The sequence below is a fragment of the Opisthorchis viverrini genome (assembly GCF_000715545.1).
Source record: "Opisthorchis viverrini unplaced genomic scaffold opera_v5_98, whole genome shotgun sequence".
NCBI lineage: Eukaryota > Metazoa > Platyhelminthes > Trematoda > Opisthorchiida > Opisthorchiidae > Opisthorchis > Opisthorchis viverrini.
Genome location: NW_008751755.1, coordinates 1,022,317 through 1,041,629, shown reverse-complemented (window position 1 = coordinate 1,041,629; position 19,313 = coordinate 1,022,317). Strand labels below are relative to the sequence as shown.

Below are 19,313 nucleotides of genomic sequence, written 5' to 3'. Positions count from 1 at the left end.
ATACTGGACGTTGCTGCCAAGTTGGATCAGTGTGCTGAGTTCCTCTTTTCTGCCAACTCACTTTGGTCTCCACAAGGCCAGTCACTGGAATTTCCATTTCCGTTTGGGCGCGTCCAGACACCAGAAGTGAGTTTTCTGCTTGGTTGAGTTAGGGACAGCTGACTAGTTAAGATAGGAACTTTGGATCGAGTACTCTGTCAGATCGTCTTAAGGTGATCTCCATTCAGCCTTGCCATTTGGTTGGTCGGATAGATAGATATTTATGGCTATTTTCACTAGTTGGTGCTGCTCCTTCATGGGTTGAGATGGCTCAAGTGGTTAAGAGCGCGAATTTACTTACTGGGAGGTCCGTGGGTCGAACCCGATCTATGCCTCTCGACTTCCCTTGTCTAGGCATGGGCAGCTGGCAGTATCCCAGACCTCGTGCTTCTCTCGGGTGGCATGGCAGCTAGACACCGAAAGGGTATTACAGCCGAACGATTATTATTATTATTGTTATTATTATTATTATTACTCCTTTATATCTGGACCTGATCCACCTCATTTAGTCCATCGACGCCCCCATAAGCTCGGACTCCTACGAATGTGCTTTCAAGCAAAAGCCAATTGTTCTGATCAACACCTCTAGACAGACGGACCATCTGACACCAAGTTCTCTTCTAAGAGGGTCGTAGGAATCTGAAAACCTTTGCGAGACCAAATCAAGTTGTTTTTCTTCTGAGGGACGGTGTATACAACTTTGTATAAGTCAGTTCTTTCAGCTATTTTGTGAACCACACCTCGACAACTATCAAGACCATTCAATGACGTACCCACTCTTTTATACCGCTTGTTGTTCTCCGGGCGAAACCTGGGTCAAAAGCGCTGTCCAAGAATGCCAGATTGGTATTTTTGCCGGTTAAAGGATGCTTTGTTGGGGACTTGAGCTCAACCCAGGTCTTTCAATGTGCAATGGGTCCTATCCCTTCGTGCGAGTTCATGGCCGCTTTCTCTAGTGACCTTTGAATGTCCAAAGGCTTTCTGGTCACTGGTGTTTAAGGACCATTCACTAAGCAGTTGTTGTGGCATTCCAGCGCTGAGTGTACATGTCTTGGACGCTATCTTAAAGCACTCAGCAATCTGTTTCGGTCATTCTACCGTCGACCTGTCTCATTCAAAGACAGGCCGCCATTCCCACCAGTTGGTCTTAGTGGCAGTTAAGTTATATACATTTCCTGCCGTATTAGCGTTCATGAGTTGTCGATCGTGCAGAATTTCAAGACCGGTTATCGGCAACCGTTTCCAAGGCCAAATCATCCAAGTTTAAGTCCACTTGGACACCCGAGCATCCCAAGTTGCAATGTGTTCGGTTGTGTGTGTAAGAGCTGAGAAGTATCATGGCTTCTAACTCCGTCCTTTGCTCAATCTACTTCTCATAGCAACCCAGCCTAATGCCGAAAACTATGCTTCCAGAGGTCTTCCCAGACTCCTCAGACAGACCGTCAGTGCAACATAGTTTCTGAGCCAGGGGGTTGATTTTTATAAGAACCGTAATTGTAAGGGTGCTTCGGGCTCAACCTGCCCACCGCACAAAACACTCGCATAATTTACGCTGTCAGTTTAACTAGGGTGTTGTGATGATAAGGTACTGGAAAATTCTCTTATTTTTTTCTTCACTGACCAACGAGTGCGGTGATCGGCGGATCTACAGCTTAAACGACTTAGACGCCACATGTCCACAGCACCCATTCCAGTCAGATGGTTCACGGCCTTGAAACTATTGATTATTTGATGGAAGTAGTCTCAGTAGTGTCTCATTCCTTTTCGGACCTAACTTCGAGATTGCTATCCCTAACACTAAACGTAATATCACTCGGTTCTACCAAGCGCTATCCACAGGTTTTCCAGCTTTGGTCAACAAGTAACAATGGTTTATTAATCCATTTTAAGGAAGCACACATTGCGGAGCTCGATGCGCGTACCGGAGCTTCGATGAAGTTGTCCGTGCTCAATCCAAACGGACGTATCTGGACAATGAGTGCCGGGGGTGGGGCTTCTGTCATCTACGCGGATACCGTATGTGCATTGGCAGAACAAGTGAAACACGAGCAGGGGAAAGGGAACGGTGCTTCGGATTTGGCCAATTACGGGGAATATTCTGGCGCTCCCTCAGAAGGTCAAACTTACGAGTACGCAAAAACTATCCTGCAACTGATGACACGCGGCAATCCCCATCCTGATGGTATGTGTTCCCTGTTTGTTTCTTTTCTTGGGCTGAGTGATGCAATCTGAAACTGTAAGAGCGCGTTCTCTCCTCTGAGGATTTGCATGTCTATCCCTGAGCGATTTTTCCTACGCTTCCACCTACGCTTCTTGTTTGATGAATCTCTGGGGAACGTTGTGGTAAACGTGTTGTCGTGTGTCCGTGTCTCTTTCATGCTCAGAGGTTTTCCGACATATTTCCTTGCTTAGCCTGTGTACTCTTGAACGACGAAGTTGATTCTAGCCTCTGTGGGTGCGGAGGAGGCGTTCTGCGCACTGGCGAAAGGAAGAACGCCGCTCAGTAGGCAGTTGTCCATTGAACAACACCTACTGAGCAGTTGGGCACGAAGTAAAAATCTCATTTGCACAATGTATTCGAAAGTGAACATTCTCAAGCGTTTTTTGAATATCTGACGATAATCAATAAGCATTGCAACGACCAACCTTCTACCTGATACCGGAGCGACGCTTTGATATCTAGCCAGATACTGCTCACGTGTTTCGTCAGTAGCTTACGGTCGATTCCCGAAATTCGATTTTGTGGTTGAGTGATCGAGCAGTATGCGTGTGAAACGAGTGAAGCCATGTAAAACCACACGGTAGCATGTGAATATGATTGGCGTCCGGCTTACCGGTAATGCAGGTTACCAGCTTACTCTAGGAGACCTGATTGAATTCACCTGTTAATTTGATCATGCCTAAGTATTGTGTACAGTCCACAGCGTCAAGTCCGCGAATGTGACCACGATTGTACGTCCTTAAATGACTGTTGAACAGCATCCGCTTCCCGTTTGTGTCTATACGTTTATAAAGGAGAACAAGCTCTGCATACATTATGGGTTCCCCTTTTTAGTTGGCTCCACCTGTTTTGACAGCTATGGGCCATCCATAGCTGACCCATACTTTCATCTGGTTCTATCCCCTTGGGTTTACATAACCTAAAGAGTGTTCATACGATTGCATACCAGACTGAGCGGAAAGCCCTTGCTGTTACGCATATTGCTTGTTCTAGCGATGTAGTTCTTTGTAACAAGCAAATGTGCTACTGATGAGATTCCTTTCTGTAGACTGTCCCTGTTAGTAGACACATTTTGGGTTTCGTTTCGAGGGCGGTCGATGTCGGCTAGCTAGGTTCAGGGCAACTCTTCAGATGCTAGGTTCTTCTCTGTCTCTCATTGTTGGTTAACTAGATTTTCAGTGAATTGCCGTCACAAAGACGACTGTTCCTTGACAGATGCCTGGTGCCCCCATTGAAACCAACCTTACAGTGTCACTAGCTTCAAAAAGCAAGTGCTGGCCAAAACTGTTACAAATGTAGGTCCGCCTGACATTCCTTTTAGCTGTTTGTACTGAACCGGATTTTCCTTACTCCTGACTGACTTGGAAGGTCTCACGGGTCCAACAAGAAGAACATGATGATCAGTCATCTGTGGAATCGTCCCAATATTGAGCTAGCCCAGAAGTACCGGGTTGGTCGCCTGGACAGACCCAGACTTTTCTATGTCGTTTGGCCTCTCTCTGTACCTTTAGTAGTTCTAAAGTTGTCGGGTTTTTTCCCATGAAACGACCCGTTTATCTTTTAAAGTGAATTCAAGCGATGATGTTAGGAAAAGTTAACGAAAACAATGTTGATTTTGTCGCGTTTCAAAGGACTGAACTGTCCTATTCAGAATTCTTCTAGAGTGAATTCAAGCGATGATATTAGAAAAAGTTAACGAAAACAATTTTGATTTTGTCGCTTTTCAAAGGACTGTAACAGTCAACTGCACTGTTCGATGAAACATTACTCGTCCTATTCAGAACCCACCTGAAGTTTTCTTGTTTTTTTTTTTAAAAAATTTATTTTCAAGTCGAACATCAAGTTCGCTCTCTCACGAATGTGCTTTTTGCCCATTTTCGGTTGTTCTAAAGTCATACCAATGCACTGTTGAAGATATCGCTACATAACTTAAAATTGACACAGAGATGAAACTTGCAAACTAATTTGGTTTTGCAAGAGACTCACCTGGGACCGAATGTCGTAGTGACTGAGGCATGAAGCGGCCTGGTGCCGCACATTCAGTTGCCCGAGACAGTTGCCCGAGAGCAGCACAAACGAGAGATTCAGCTGGGTTCCAGGTGAGTCTCTCGCGAAACCAAATTAGTTTGCAGATGAGTGTTCGCTAATTTCGTGCAATTTGGTTTCAAGTAGAACATAAGGTTGACGGAAACCCGGAGACTGCGCCTACCTGATGAGCCCCAGGAAGGGCAAAACCGGTCGTGGTCTGTCGGCGAATTTTCAGCAGCCTTAAGAGTAGTGCATTACAAGTATGTTTAGGGAATGTTTTATAAATTTTACAGATTTTTTCAGAGGAGTATCTTCGGCGACCTTCTGAGTAGTATACTGTGTGAACTGTTTTATAACACCTGGCATGAACTGCTTAATTGTCCTAGCCTAATGTTCAGAGTCAAACTATTAAAATGTTCCAATTCAGCACTGGCTACACGGCGATAAACTCAAAAGACCAGTTTTACTTGCTTCGCTCGTCGTTATGTTTACTGATACTATTGGTCTCTTGTGCGTATGCGTATTTGAGTGTGCCGTGGCGTGATTTTGCCTCCGCCTCACGGAACCGTCGTGGAATTCTGGGTCCGGCCCGTAGTGAAAAAACATTTTTCGATCCCTGTTGTATGGGATGAAATGTATGTTGTTCAAGGCCTTTTGTCCGTCAACTGGTGTGATGAGTCTCTAGTTTCGTCAAGAGAATATCTGAATAATTCAGCTGCTGTTTATCCATCGCTCTGTCAACTTTTTGAACAGGTAGCATCGTATCCAATGAAAATTTAGAATTTGGAATGGCAGGTGAAAATTCTAGAGTTACACCTCGACGGATGTATTGACTGGTAGCGGCGGTGTCGGGAATTATAAGTTGCTCAGGTGTGCTGACTGCTTGTTGATCTGTTCGCCGAGCTTGGTTGTTGGATTACAAACGTTTCGTCACTAATTGATCTGAACTGGTCATTGCGATGCACTGAAAGATAGTGGTTTGTCGTCGATCAGCTGTAACACCCTTCCGTTGCCTAGTTGCCATGCCACCCGAAGGAAGCACGAAGGCTGGGATGCCCAAGCCTAGACAGAGGAAGTCGAGCGGCAGAGGTCGGGTTCGAACCACGGATCTTCCGGTCAGTACATCCGCGCTCTAACTACTGGACCATCTCGCCCCTCTGAACGGTAGCGTCCTCCTGAATTCAAGAATACCATATGCTGCCAGTTAGAGATTGTCTATGCACTCTAAGGCCTCCTAAAGACGTTTAATGATCATCATAGAGCAGTTATTACTGTGGAGAGCCGTGGGTATGTTTTTTACTTGTGTATATGATCGCTGCGTGTTTGTCTTCGCTCGAGTGTGGTATTTAAGCAATTCAGAATACGACGTGAAGTTCTTAACTCATCTTTTCTACCGGCCTCAGTGGAATTATTTATCCAGGTTCCTTTCTCACTCATCAGGTAAAATCCTCTTAATCGGTGGGGGTATCGCCAATTTCACTAATGTGGCCGCAACCTTCAAGGGCATTATGCGTGCTTTGATGGAATTCAAGTCGGAACTGCAGAGGCACAATGTGCGCGTTTTCGTACGTCGTGCTGGGCCAAACTACCAAGAAGGGTTGAGGATAATGCGTGAATTGGGTAAGTCTGCATTCTGAAACCATCGGGAATCGGTTTATGGCGTAAATTCTGGAATGTCTTGTTTGTTTGTCTTTCCCAAGGGCGATGTGAAAGTTGTTGGACCACCTAAGCAAATGAAGGCCGGGTGTTACCTGTAGTTCTAACCCATTGTTGTGGAAACTTGGCTCGGTCTTTCTTTGTTCATCTTCAGTCTACGGGCGTTAGCTACGCTACCATCCTCACGAAGCTCAACAATTCTGTCGTTTTATAAATTCACAATGTTGAAATGACGGCATCGAATTAAGCTACTTTTATGGAGAGCCGCGTGATTTGCTGGTTTTTGCCAACCCTAAAAACAAGGAACCGTCTTCAAAAATACACTTTTTAATGAGTGTCCGTAACTTTCCACACTTTTTTTCGAGTAGCTCCATTCTATTGATTTTTCAAGTAGTAAACTGAATCGTTACGCCGTGAATATATCCTAATTAGTACTCACTGGTCAGTAGGACGCCGATGGCCATAATTATCGTTTTGAGATTATGACCACAACCTCGCAGACATCCAGCATTACACTTACTTGATTCGCGGATCAAAGGAAACGATCGATGGACAGCAGCAATGTTTCTTTTACTTTCCTGACTTCATTCAGTTCACTAGTGATGTGCGTCAATCACCCCCACAAATTTTCCTGGGGTAGAATTTTGACTGTTCCGATTCTTTGGTATTTTTTCCTTCGTGTGTGTGTGTGTGTAAAAGTTGATTTCAAACGCTTTGTAACGCGTTTCTCGAAAAGCCCCTGATGTCCCAATTGAACGTTTCTCTTGGGTCATGCTTGCTGTGTTATGTTTCTACGGAATGGGCGCCGTGTCACACTTATGCGTCCGCTGTATTTCGTCCCAAGGGCCGCCTTCCCAGACTTTTTCAGGTTTCACTTTCGTCTGACGTCCTCTGTTTATGTGATATTTCAAGAAAACACTGCCGTTGCCAGTGGAAGTTAGGTGGTTCTATATGACAGACGTAATCTAATTTGAACAAGAGAAACCTTCATGACAGACGTAATCTAATTTGAACAAGAGGAACCTTTCAAAAAGGATCTGGAATCATTGACAGCAACAGTGTAGCACGGGCTCTAATACATTGCCCCATCGGGCCTCCCTGTACGTGGGTGCAGACCAGTAGTCGGCTATATTGTGGTCGCCAAAACCAATTATTACTCCAACGCCACATGAATATATAATCCTCCGAGATCGATTTTGCAAGCGTGTGCACCACATTGTCCGACGGGTGTACTATGTTTACGCTTTATCCGGCACATTTTGTACTTTTCGGGGGGTGGTGTTTTTTTCGTGCACTATCCACAAGTTCTTTCGAGTATTATGATAAATGAATAAAAGTTCCAATAATGCTATCTAATGCAAAATTTCTGGTCTCTTGACAGGTGTTACTTTAGGGATACCTATCCATGTGTTTGGTCCTGAGACACACATGACTGCCATTGTTTCTATGGCCTTCGGTCTACGTTCCATCGTTTCATCAAACTTTGACCAGAAAACGGGAACAGAAGCATTGATGAGCGCAACAGCTGGAAATTGCGATACTACCGTAAGTCAACTCATCGGAACAGCCAGTACCGATTGTAGTTGGTGTAATACAAATATCGACGTTGTGAACTCTGCCATTTTCAAACGAATCACATCTGGTTTGCGTTTACGAATCCTAGCTTGATATCTCGGTATTTTAGTTGGGGAATGACTGCCTGTTCTAGGGAATTACCTCTGAAGTGGGGGCAAAATAGCTCAGTGATTAGAGCGCGGATTTACTGATTCGATGATCCGTGGTTCGAACCCGACTTCTGCCTGTCGACTTCCCCTGTCTAGGATTGTGCGACCTGGCAGTATCCCAGCCCTCGTGCTCGCTTCTGCCTACTCTGTTTGCTTTCTGGAAACTGAGGCTAATGTTGGAAGTGCCTAGTGGAAGACATTATCTCACCGTGGAAAACCTTCAACTACTCCCATTGGTCTTCACTTTCTCCCAAAATGGCAAACGAACTGAATGGTGATCAACGGCAGTCATTTTCACTATCTTTTTCCATACATTTATCGGTGTGCATGTTCGAACAATATTCAGCTGATGCTGGTGACAGTTGCGTCAAAATCTAAGAAGACCTATAAAAATTGAAGAGATTCGTTCTCTAGGTTATCTTCAAGTGTTTCGTGCCTGTCCTGAATGACAACTCATTCAGCTGCCCAGTCCTAAAGTGCACGTGCGCTGCCGAGCCATACGACCCCGTAGAGGTGAATGCTCAATTAGAACAACGGGTATTTCAGTTCTGATGTCTCATCTGTGCTGTGTCGAACATGCCTACATTTTCCGTTGTACAGTGCTCCTTCTCTCACGTAACATACCCCCTTGTTATGTCTCCCTCTATGATGACTGTTGGGACTGATGGGGCTTGTACTCCTGGTTGGTTCTGACGGGCAGTGAGAGATGGCACGGATGCGAGAGCTTGTGACAATGCGCTTGACGTGATCCGAGGAGTGGCAGAGTTTGTGGTCGGAGACGTAGAACTACCGCTAACCTGCGTAGAGAAACGTGGAGAAGCAGTAATGACTGAATTGTGTCTAAAAAGGCCCGGTTCTGGAATCTAGACAATGCTACACTATGGAAGAGGTCCACGCTAAACGGAGGCACCGAGTGTATGGTGTCAAGCAAGTCGACATAAAACGAGTGGGAATTCGGAAAAACTTGAACACGGAGCCAAACACAAAATGCAACCGAGAGGACAGTCCCTAAATGGGACTCGAACCCCCGACCTCTCGCCTACCGGGTGAGTGCTCCACAAGCGTCCGCGGTAACTCAGTTGATAGAGCACAGAGCAGGAAAGGAAGAAGTTGCGGGTTAAATTCCCATTCCAGGACTGTTTTTTTGGTTGCATTATGTATGTCTGGGAACACTTTTTTCAAAAATCGATAATCGTTTCCGGAAGATCCGTCAGTCCACTTATTCGTTCTCGGAATTCTCAAAGACTTGCACACAATTATAGTGCATCGATAGATACAGCCCAAGTACAAGCTGCAACCTGGATGACTTCTTAATCCTTAAATATTGTTGTTAAACAAGCGTTTGAAACGCAGCTTTCTACGTAGCCCACGTTCACAACACTGAAATCAGCCAAGCTTCACAAGTGAGCAACGGTTAAACAGCTTCATTCGCTCGCTAACTGATCCCAGATCTGTCCGGAAAATGGGCGCGGGCTGAGAAAGTTCTTTTTACTGTTTTTTTGTGTGGCATAAATGCGGTTACCTAAGTAAGTCGCATAATGAACGATCGATGCAATGACCAAATCAATAAAGTGTATCGTGGAGCTAGACTTAACTGAGTTCAAAGCATCTTCAGAGAGTACATGGTTTACACATATTAAATAATAAGGCTCTTTGTAGAAATTTCGCTTATTGTGTGTCGTTCCAAACACAGTCCTGTCCATTTTTGTATCAAAGACTATACAGTCCTACCACTAGAGGAAGAGCCTACCAGGGTCCAATTCCCTGGGGCTTGTCCGAAGGGTATGACCCTTCTAAAAGGACCATTGATCACAAGCGCTAACACTTTGGCCGCTCTCGCACGCGGTCGGGTCAAGTTAGGTTAACACGTCGACATTTGGTAGTTCGCTTTTATCTGTGATAAAGATAAAGATCGCGGAACAATACAGTTGTGAAATTCCCTACAGTGTCTGTTTTAAATGTTTCACGCTGCAATGAAGTCGTCCGAAATCACTCTCGATAGGTCCCGGTTACTGGTACGGCTCAAATTCACCCCAGAATATTCACTTTCACCCATGCCATTCGTACTCAAGTTCTCAACCCAAGATCTGTCAAATCCCCCTTCTTCTTATTAGAGCTCGAGAGAGCTCAGTGGTTAGGACCTATACTTTCTGATCAGAAGGTCCGTGGTTCGAACCCAACCTCAGCATCTCAACTGCTCCTGTGTAACCTGACGGTATCTCAGCCCTCATGCTTCCTTCGGGTAGCATGTCAGCTATTCACCGAACGGGTATTACATCTGAGCGATTGTTGTCTATCGAGCATCGTGCTTAGGTTGAAGCTGGGTAACGTCTGTTCGCCTAAAAAAGCCGTTCTACTGAACATCCTTTCGCTGCCATGCCACTCGAAGGAAGAACGTGTGCTGTGATACTGCAAGGTTGCCCAAGCCTGGAAAGGAGAAGTCGAGATGGAGAAGTCAGGTTCGAACACAGCGTTCAAAAACCCTGTTTCTTGAGATCTCACACATCTAGGCTAATTTTTCAATTCGGCGTGGAGATGTACCGACAAGTTAGCTACCTGTGGTTGCGCACCCACTGCCATCTTCTTCGTTTCGTTTACTACTTGTTTACGTCTTTTTTTGCGACCAGCCTGGCAACTCAAAAATGTCTGTTTTTGAAGCCGAATTATATTTTCTAAAAGCCCTCTTAAAAGCGGCTCTTTTTTCCATGATTATTGGGTCCCCACTAAACGCTGCTCGGAAGACAGTTTCAGTCAAAAAATTTAACTTGGTCGGAGGGTTCACATGAGAGTTCCTTGTTTGAGCTGTTTAAAAAACAGGCGAATTTTATGATGTGTAGCAGTGGTTTGACTTTTGGGCGGAGGCTTGGTTTGGATGTCATCTTATCCAGCTTAAAAAGCGAGAAAACCTGTGTCGTTTTAGAGAAGTGATCACCTTTTGGAAAATCTGTTATTCCACCTGTTGACCAACCAACATCCTTTATCGGAAAAGATGTTTCTACAGAGGCGTTTGTTGTGCGTAGGGAGCACCTTGTGGTCATATGTCATCGATGATTGGTTTAGTATTGAGTGCATCATCATCGTGAATGTCGTGGTTGTACGAGAGCTGGGATACTGTCCGGGCGCCCACACCTAGACAGGAAGACGAATGGAGTCCTCAACCAAAGCCTAACCGCAAGGCAGCGGTGTCTGACGGGAAATGCAAATGCATTACCATTTCTAGGTCACAACATGTTCCAACCCCCAACCTTAGGGCCGGGAGACTGTGTTCGTCAGACTCCAACTATTTGGAGTCCTCAACCAAAGCCTAACCGCAAGGCAGCGGTGTCTGACGGGAAATGCAAATGCATTACCATTTCTAGGTCACAACATGTTCCAACCCCCAACCTTAGGGCCGGGAGACTGTGTTCGTCAGACCTCCAACTATTGACCAACCTGGTATGAGAGACTCTGTGAGTGTCACGGGGACACTCCCCACTATAGCTCAATGGATCGCTGAGGTACGCAAACCGTCACACCACGGTAAGGTCCAGTCTCTTCGTGGCGGAAGTGCATCATAGGACAGCAGGTTAAATGGGTTCAGGTCTTCTCCGAACGCGAAACGTTTACTTTGTACAGCAGCGAAGCATCAGTGTTGAACACTAATATCGTGCTGTCCATAATGATGATGATGAGTCTGTAGGCCGAATTACTGATAATCATTTGAAATCTTGTAAGCTTTCCTGGGTCACTTCTTTTGAGGTCCTCCACCCAACTTTTTTCCGGTAATGAATTGGTTTACAACTAGTGAACAAATCAATTGTAATAGGAACTCGGTGATCTGGGACACGAATCAGGATATCATGAGTCTAGTACTCATGCACAGCGTTAACACCGATCGATGCTCGAGATTTTCTCCTCATTGACCGTGTTATCGACCGCTGCGAGCAAAAACCCGGTGGTCTACGGCATTCAAACGTCAGTTGCAACATGGCACGTTCAAGCAGCCAGCGAACATATCCCTTACAATTCAGAGAGAATCACTGGAGATTGTGGAAAACTTTACGTACCTCGGTAGTTGTATTAGCTTTGACGGAAGCGTGTCTGATGAAGTCAGTGCAACAATCTCAAAGGCTCGAATCACGTTCGCTAATTTGCGTCACTTGTGGCGTCAAAATGGCATCTCACTGGATCTTAAGGGCCGTGTGCACCAAGCTACAGTATGGGTGCGAGACATGGCCTCTGCACACGGATGATGTGAGGCGTCTTCAGGTTTTCGATCACCGATGCCTCAGAAGCGTGGCTGGTTTTGGGTGGCGTCAGCCTGATAGTAACGAATTGATTAGAAAACGGGTATTTGATTGTGTTTCAGGTACTTCAGTTGGGGAAAACATCCACCGTCATCGACTGCGATGGCTCGGTCATGTGCTACGCATGCCAAAACATCGTCTACCGAGACGGGTGTTGTTCTCCGTGCCTCCTTCAGAATAGCGCAAAGCACGAGGTGGACAGCACATGACTTGGCAGAAAGGCGCGAAAGAGATCACGAAGAGTTAAACTAGACGAACCTTGCGGTTGTACGGCAGTGAAGTATCAGTGCTAACACTGATGTTGCTGTCTTTGATACTGATGATGATGAGCACGCACGGGGTAGGTAAATGTTATCGGTAGATATGAATCATGGACAATCTATGTTGGTTTCAAGGAATCCTAAGGACAAGAAAGCTGAGGGAGTTTTCTCCCAAATGGCTTTTTATAGGCACAGACCATGTGAATGGTTCTAGGGCTAGGTTCTTTGGCTGCGCCCAGGTCGCTGTTTCTCAATTTCGATTAGGTGTATATTCTCCACACGTCCCATAGCAGAGCGAACAGCACCTTTCTATAATATTCAATGTAAAATAAATAATGAGATTTCATTAAAATGAACACTAACGTAGCCGTTATCTGGCTATATGACTGACCGACTGGCTATACGGTAGCTGAATATCTAAGTAAGTCCCTTCGACAGTAGTTTGTTTTGGTTCACGGTTGTATGCCTATCCTTTACACTTTCGATGCTGATTGGATTGCTGGAAGTTCTGTGTGTTTGTTGGGGGGGGGGGCAAAATATTTGTCAGTCCGTCCCAATCACTGAGCAACACTGCCCCCCACTCGGCTTATTTGGTCTGCTTAATCGAAGTCCCTAGCTGTTACTTTTCCTAGTGTGTGTGTGTGTGGCGCACATTTGGAAGACTGGTTCTTTTTTTAAAAAAACCCTCGGTTTTGTAGGGATGATGTAACTGTTTATCTCCGTACCACCTATGGGCAAGTGTAGTTCCACTTGGAAAGGCACAGTCACATCGGTTTCGTTTCAGACAGTCGAATTCACCTTTGAGCTGCTCGTTTATACTACATTTATGTTCTTCCAATGGAGACGTTTTCCCTAATATGATCGATTTCACATCGTGGTCCCTTGATCTGACTCGCGAATCATGCATGTTTTTGAAACACCATGCATTTGCGGTTTTTCTTCTGCCCTCTCCCAACAGTGACCCACACAATGTCAAAGTCTATTGGGGTTCCAGTGAAATCTTCCTCCCTGTCTACAAGACTTTGATTGAAGCCAGCACGAGTTCACCGGATGCTGAAATCTTGATCAATTTCGGTTCGCTTCGGGTGGCCTACGATGTTACCATGGAGGCAATATCTCTCGATCCCGTTGGGCCAACAACGAATCAAAACGGTTCATGCAATGGCTTGTCAAATGGATCCCAATTCAAATGTATTGCCATCATCGCGGAGGGTATACCGGAACAAATGACACGTCGTTTGATCTGTCGAGCCAAGCAGCGAAATGTCCTCATCATTGGTCCGGCAACCGTACGAAACATTACGTGACATACGCTGAGTATTTTCCGGTTTTTAAAGTGCATTTGGTTGTCCGACTATTGTTCGCTGTTCCCGCAATTAGGGTAGTAAGAAAGATCGCTGTTTTGTAAAACATATCGGATCCTTTCTAGAGGCTTGGTGTACTTATTTTGGGGGCTGACAGGCCACTCTCAAGGATAGTGGTCTTTTTCGGAGGGGTGTCTTGAGGGACAGCATCGTTTGACTGTCATTTCCTTCTTTTAAGAATACCACTATCCTGATACTCCAAACTTATAAATGCCCTTAGTATGTACCACATTGGTTGGGGGAACTCCTCAGGGAGATATCGGCTGACTAGAATTCATCTCAGTAACCCCCCAGAGGATGACGCAAGTTTCGTAGCTTCGATTTTGAGTTTATGTCGGCCGTTTTTCGGTAGCACTCACTGAATACTCACTACAACCATGTAAGAAAGTTTGCCGTGAATGTGCCACGTCCAGGTACACGGGCTATGGACGAATGGATGCACTTGTGAGTGAACTCTGACCACCGGTGTTTCAGAATTTACCAAGTCCTTTCCATCTTGAAGGAGCACGAGCATGGTACAGGATCGTTGGGTTCTGTTAGGCAGCGAGTGACGATCAGGTGTTGTTCATCCGGCTGTGCGGATCGTTGGGTTCTGTTAGGCAGCGAGTGGCGATCAGGTGTTGTTCGTCCGGCTGCGTTGGGCCGTAGTACACAGTCCGTAGACCATTGTGTCCCTTTGAAATCAACACCTGATCGGTAACATGCAGGAACATTTCGTGTAATTTTTAACTTATTTATCGTTTTATACGATTCTAATAGGAACACGCCACTTTTTCCTCTTTGTCAGTATATCCTGTCGCCTACACATGACGCGTACATATTCCCATCACCACCTGTGTTGGGTTGTTATAACCATTTTCCTAATTTAAGTCACATAGCCACTTGGAAAAGATTTGGAACCGATTGAGAAGCCAGCGTTACCGATCGTGGACAATCGGTAGTTTTTATTCGGGCAACACTTCGCTTTCAACACAAAAGCTTCATTAGGCCAAGTGAACAGGTCACCAAATTGGCCAGGTTATAAGACAGACGGAGAACCGATCAGTAGGTCCTCTTCACACTAGATCATCGTTTAGTGTGGTTGCCAAAATCTTGAATTGATGGGTTGGACAAGTTTCAAATTAGTTCCGATCGCTTTTCGTTCCTTAATCTTCCACTAAAGGGTGCTTCAATTGATGATCGACCTTGGGTGTCACTGGTAGATTTTCTTTGGTCTTTGTGGCCATCGGAATGTTGCGACAATTTAATTGGGGGGGGGAGGTGGGTAAGGTTAAGTGGAAACCAGATGACCACTACTCTTCCCTCTGATAATTGCACACCAACACATGGCTCGAGTGGCCCAAGACCGTTCTCCACACGCTTGCCAGTTCCACGCCTTCTTTTCTGTTAACACTGGGACGCTTGGCGATTTCTACCGCCCCGGCTATCAAGTGTGATCCATTGTGACACTCTGAAGAGAACTTACTGATTGGTTCCCCGTGTGTCTTGTAACCTGGCAAATTTGGTGACCTGTTCACTTAGCCTGATGAAGCTTTTGTGTCAAAAGCGAAACGTTGCCCAAATAAAAACTGCCGATTGTTTACCAAGCTCTTCTGAAACACATAGCCACTTCTTCGGTTGCCTAGTAAGCATTAATTAGTGCCCAGTTCGATTATCAACGGAGACCACTTTTTTGCAACCTAGATTGTGCAGCTAACGTTTTTCGCGGCCTGTGTGGAGCGCCCCGATAACGATACTTTCAGGGTCCATCTCGTCACTTATCCTTGTGATGTGTGTGTGTGTGACTAACTCCTCGTATTGGACGTTGGGCTTCTGTGACCTACATTTGGAAGTGTTCGGGAAACTTTTGGCTGGTAGCGGTCATGATTGGGTCATTTCATAGCCGTGCGTCGGTTGCAGTTGTTATTATGTAGTATCTTTTTTATGTAGTATCTTTTTATGCAGTATCTTTTATGGCCATTGTCGTTTCACTAACATGCTGTGTCCCGATTGACAAAATAATCTGCACAACCGGTTCCACCTACTAGGCTCATGGTTTCGAATTTCCCATTTTAATACACAAAACTGTGGTGCCCTTTCGCCCCATTTGAGTTGAAAAACAGTGTTTCGGTGTTCTTGATATTTCATTGTTCTGTTTCTCTGTTCCACCTAAAGGTTGGAGGTGTGAAAGCCGGTTGTTTCAAAATCGGTAATACCGGTGGTATGGTTGATAACATTCTGTCCACACGACTATATCGCCCGGGAAGGTGAGTTGTTCCCCAGACCATTTTGATAACAGGTTCAATCCTTTCAAAGAAACGTCGGGTCTATTCCTTTTAGATATGCGAACCCAAGCTCCAGATAGTTAGCCATATGAGCCATCACTGGTTTAGACAGCTTTGGCCTTGCTAATGCTTCTCACCGAGTAGGGTACAGCTGCACAATGTTTTCCGGTTCTTCCAAATAAGTTTGTTTGAATTGTTTGAGGTTTTCAACTTTATCCGGTGCATATTCTGTGTCAGTCGTCACAAAACGATCGAAACTGTATCTCTAAGCATTTAGACCCATTCGTCTCTTCTGACGATTGTTGCCTTTGAGTGTAACGGCTATTGCCGTGTGATCCATTCGGGATGGAAGGAGAGCGAACGTTGGGTTCGTCCCCGAGCCAATAGAAGATAGTACTTTGAAGATACTGCATTCCAGGGTGAGATATCCTCTTGCTTGCTTTGTCTGATCGTTTCATACAAATCCAAGTGCACACGAGTATACTGCAGTATTTCTATTTTGTGGCTCACGTGACCCACTCTCTATTGGTCTACTAGTACTTGGAATTCCATGTTCTGAAATGAAAGTGGTTTTTAGCCCATCTGTATTTGGGGGCGAGATAGCTGGAGATGGTTGGAGCGTCAATTTACTGACTGGAAGGTCCGTGGTTCGAACCCGATCTCTGCCTCTCGACTTCCACTCTCCAGGCTTGTGCAACGGGGCAGTATCCCAGCCCTCGTGCAACCTTCGAGTGGCATAGCAGTTGGGCACCTTAAAAAATCGTCTAGGTGCAGCACCCTTTTGGTATCCAGCTGCCATGCCACACGAAGGAGGCACGGAACAATATATATATATATATATATATATATTCGAACCGAAGGGAATGGTGTTTTATCTGGCATATGATATTTCTTCTGCATGCATTCTCGTGTCCATGATCCGTGGAGTTTGGTTACTTCATCAGGTATGCTGCCGATACTTATGCTGAACCATTACTACTTGACTACCTGCTTTTCTGTACCATTCCTCCCCCATGTAGCTGGTCTGAATACGGCAGTTACCCATTTCTTACGTCGGGATTTCGTTTGCCAATCAAGGTCCATAATGCGTCGGCCTGCTTTATGTACTCGTTGTCGCACTAGGTCCGACTGATACAACGTTATCCAAATGCAGCTGTCTGCAGTCGCTCTGCGAATAGTCATCCAGCGTGAACTATGCTCATTAGTAGCCAGTTTCACTTGCCATCTTGCCGTTTATGCCTCTTTGCCTTCTAGTGTCGCCTATGTTTCACGTTCGGGTGGAATGTCCAATGAACTGAACAATATCATCAGTAAAAATTCCGATGGTGTGGAAGAAGGAGTTGCCATAGGAGGTGATCGGTATCCCGGCAGTACGTTCTTGGATCATGTGTTACGCTTCGAAGCGAACCCGCAGGTCGCTATGATTGTGCTCCTGGGCGAGGTAAGTTATTGTTCCTCTGAATAGCTCGAGCATCTGGGAATGTCAAGTATGGGTTTTGTCGTCTAAAGCAGAGTCAACCTCTGCTAAACATCCTGGAGACATTGTGACATTTATTCTTGTTAGAAATCATCATCATCAGTGAGCATCTCCAATCTGCTGGCTGATTTAAAGCACGAACCTTCCCTATAAGTATGCTGTAGTATTCCTTCATGGACGTTTGATCTATCGTTTTACATGTTTAGTCGGAGTTGAAAGAAAAACGGGTTAACTCCAACTTCACCCCAACAACTAGTGTTCTTCCCGTTCCCTCAAAACTCCGTCTCTCATTCAGCAGCCGTGATCGAAAAACCGCGTCATCTACCNTTTTCTCCCCCCTTTTCTGGAGATGGGTTTTTTTTTTTTTTTTTTTTTGGGGGGGGGGGGGGGGGAATATCCAAGTCCCCGTTTTTCGAAGATATTCTCTACTCGCCGTATAAAGAACCATCATCAGCATGCAGTGATAGTGTCTCCTCGTATGGTGACCAAACGTTTGCAAGTCAGTTACCAAGTTCGGCGAGCAAATCAACGGCCCGCTGCTCAACAACCAATGAACTCACCCGAGCTACCAACAGTTCGAAGCCAGGTTCATCGTACAGCTGTCGGTGGTAGTGTTCAGTATTATACCGCTAATCCTTCTGGAATGCGTGTATTAGTTTGGATCATATCTTTGTTCGGTGTAAGTCTTCGTTATACTTACCGGATAAACCTAAGAAACAAACTTTCCGTCTGGCGTCCAAAGAGTTTTCTCTACTTTGAGTTGAACAAATGTACTTTGTGTACCACTTCCGTAGAAAGCATCATATGCTGTAACCTCCGTGTATATCATATCAAATGCGGTAACGTACAGAAATCGCATGATACTAGAAACTCGGGATGTGACATTTTCGTGTGCGTACACGCTAAGCACCTCAGGACGGTTTTACCTCTTCACGTTTGGAGCATTATTCGGCTGGACGGTCCGTTTGGCGTCATTTCAAATGGAGAGGGCGTGTTCAAATGCGGAAGGGGTACACAGAATGCAATGCAGCACCCGAAACACCACCTGTAAACGAGTTTCTGGATGATAGTATTTAAAATCTAGGTCGCCTGGTAGAGTATTTGCAACAACAGTTTAATTACCCATCGGGTTCTGTACCTTTATCCTCTATTCGGTCCAGTCAACCATAACCGCCGTCTACGGGCGTTAGTTACCACGGTTCGAATCCGACCTCTGCCTCTCGACTTCCCCTGTCTAGGCTTGGTCAACCTGCCAGAATCCCAGCCCTCATGCCCCCTCCCTGTTGCATGGCAGCTCGGCACCGAAAGAGTGCTACAGCTGAACGGTTTTTTCGACGAGTTTGCTCTTCGGAGCACCTGATGAAGAATGCTCTCGATGGGGAGGGAAAGACATGAAAACGTCAAGTGAAAGCAGCTACTGCATAACTATGGGGTAGTCGCGCATCAGTGGTTGAGTTCCACATGGTAATCCTTCATTGTGGCTGGAAGTCCAACCTCTCTCAGTGGCGATTGTGCTCTCGCCTAGCTAAGGCTTATCTATTGTCTTCTTGGCAAAGCACCACTTTTGAGTTGCTAAAAGCTCTTGGATTGCTCGCTAGTCGTTTCACTTTCCTTGAGGTCCATCCGGTAGGCATAGTCCCGGAGTTTCCGTCAACCTTATTTTTCGCTTGGGTATCGAACTGCACGCAAGTGGCAAACGAGACACTAAGCTGAGTCCTTCGTTTGTCCAACTGAATGTCTTGTACAAGAACACATGTTTCAGTCAGCATGGTATTCTTAGCTTGATACTGCCTATCAGGTTGTTCATTACTGTCCTGCGATTGGGTGAGATTTGTAAGGGATTTTAGGCCAGTTCCATGGGTGATATCTCAGTCTGATATTATGCTCAGACTTGTTTGTATCTTGCTTTTCGAGGGTATAGGCGTCTTGATTACTGGAATGGGATTTTTCACACCAATTCCCCACATCCTCCCGTTTCTTTTGCAATGGTCTTG

General features: G+C 45.5%; 1 protein-coding gene across 1 annotated transcript in view; it reads left to right on the top strand.

Moving 5' to 3' along the window:
- Positions 1–19,313, top strand: part of T265_05322 (hypothetical protein) — a gene marked incomplete at both ends in the record, with an annotated part of 70,955 nt that overhangs the window by 32,168 nt on the left and 19,474 nt on the right. The window contains 6 exons of the mRNA XM_009170305.1: positions 1,930–2,221; positions 5,729–5,908; positions 7,326–7,530; positions 12,999–13,503; positions 15,733–15,824; positions 17,097–17,283. Of these exons, the coding sequence (XP_009168569.1) occupies positions 1,930–2,221; positions 5,729–5,908; positions 7,326–7,530; position 12,999 (678 nt within the window). The remainder of the gene's footprint in view (positions 1–1,929; positions 2,222–5,728; positions 5,909–7,325; positions 7,531–12,998; positions 13,504–15,732; positions 15,825–17,096; positions 17,284–19,313) is intronic.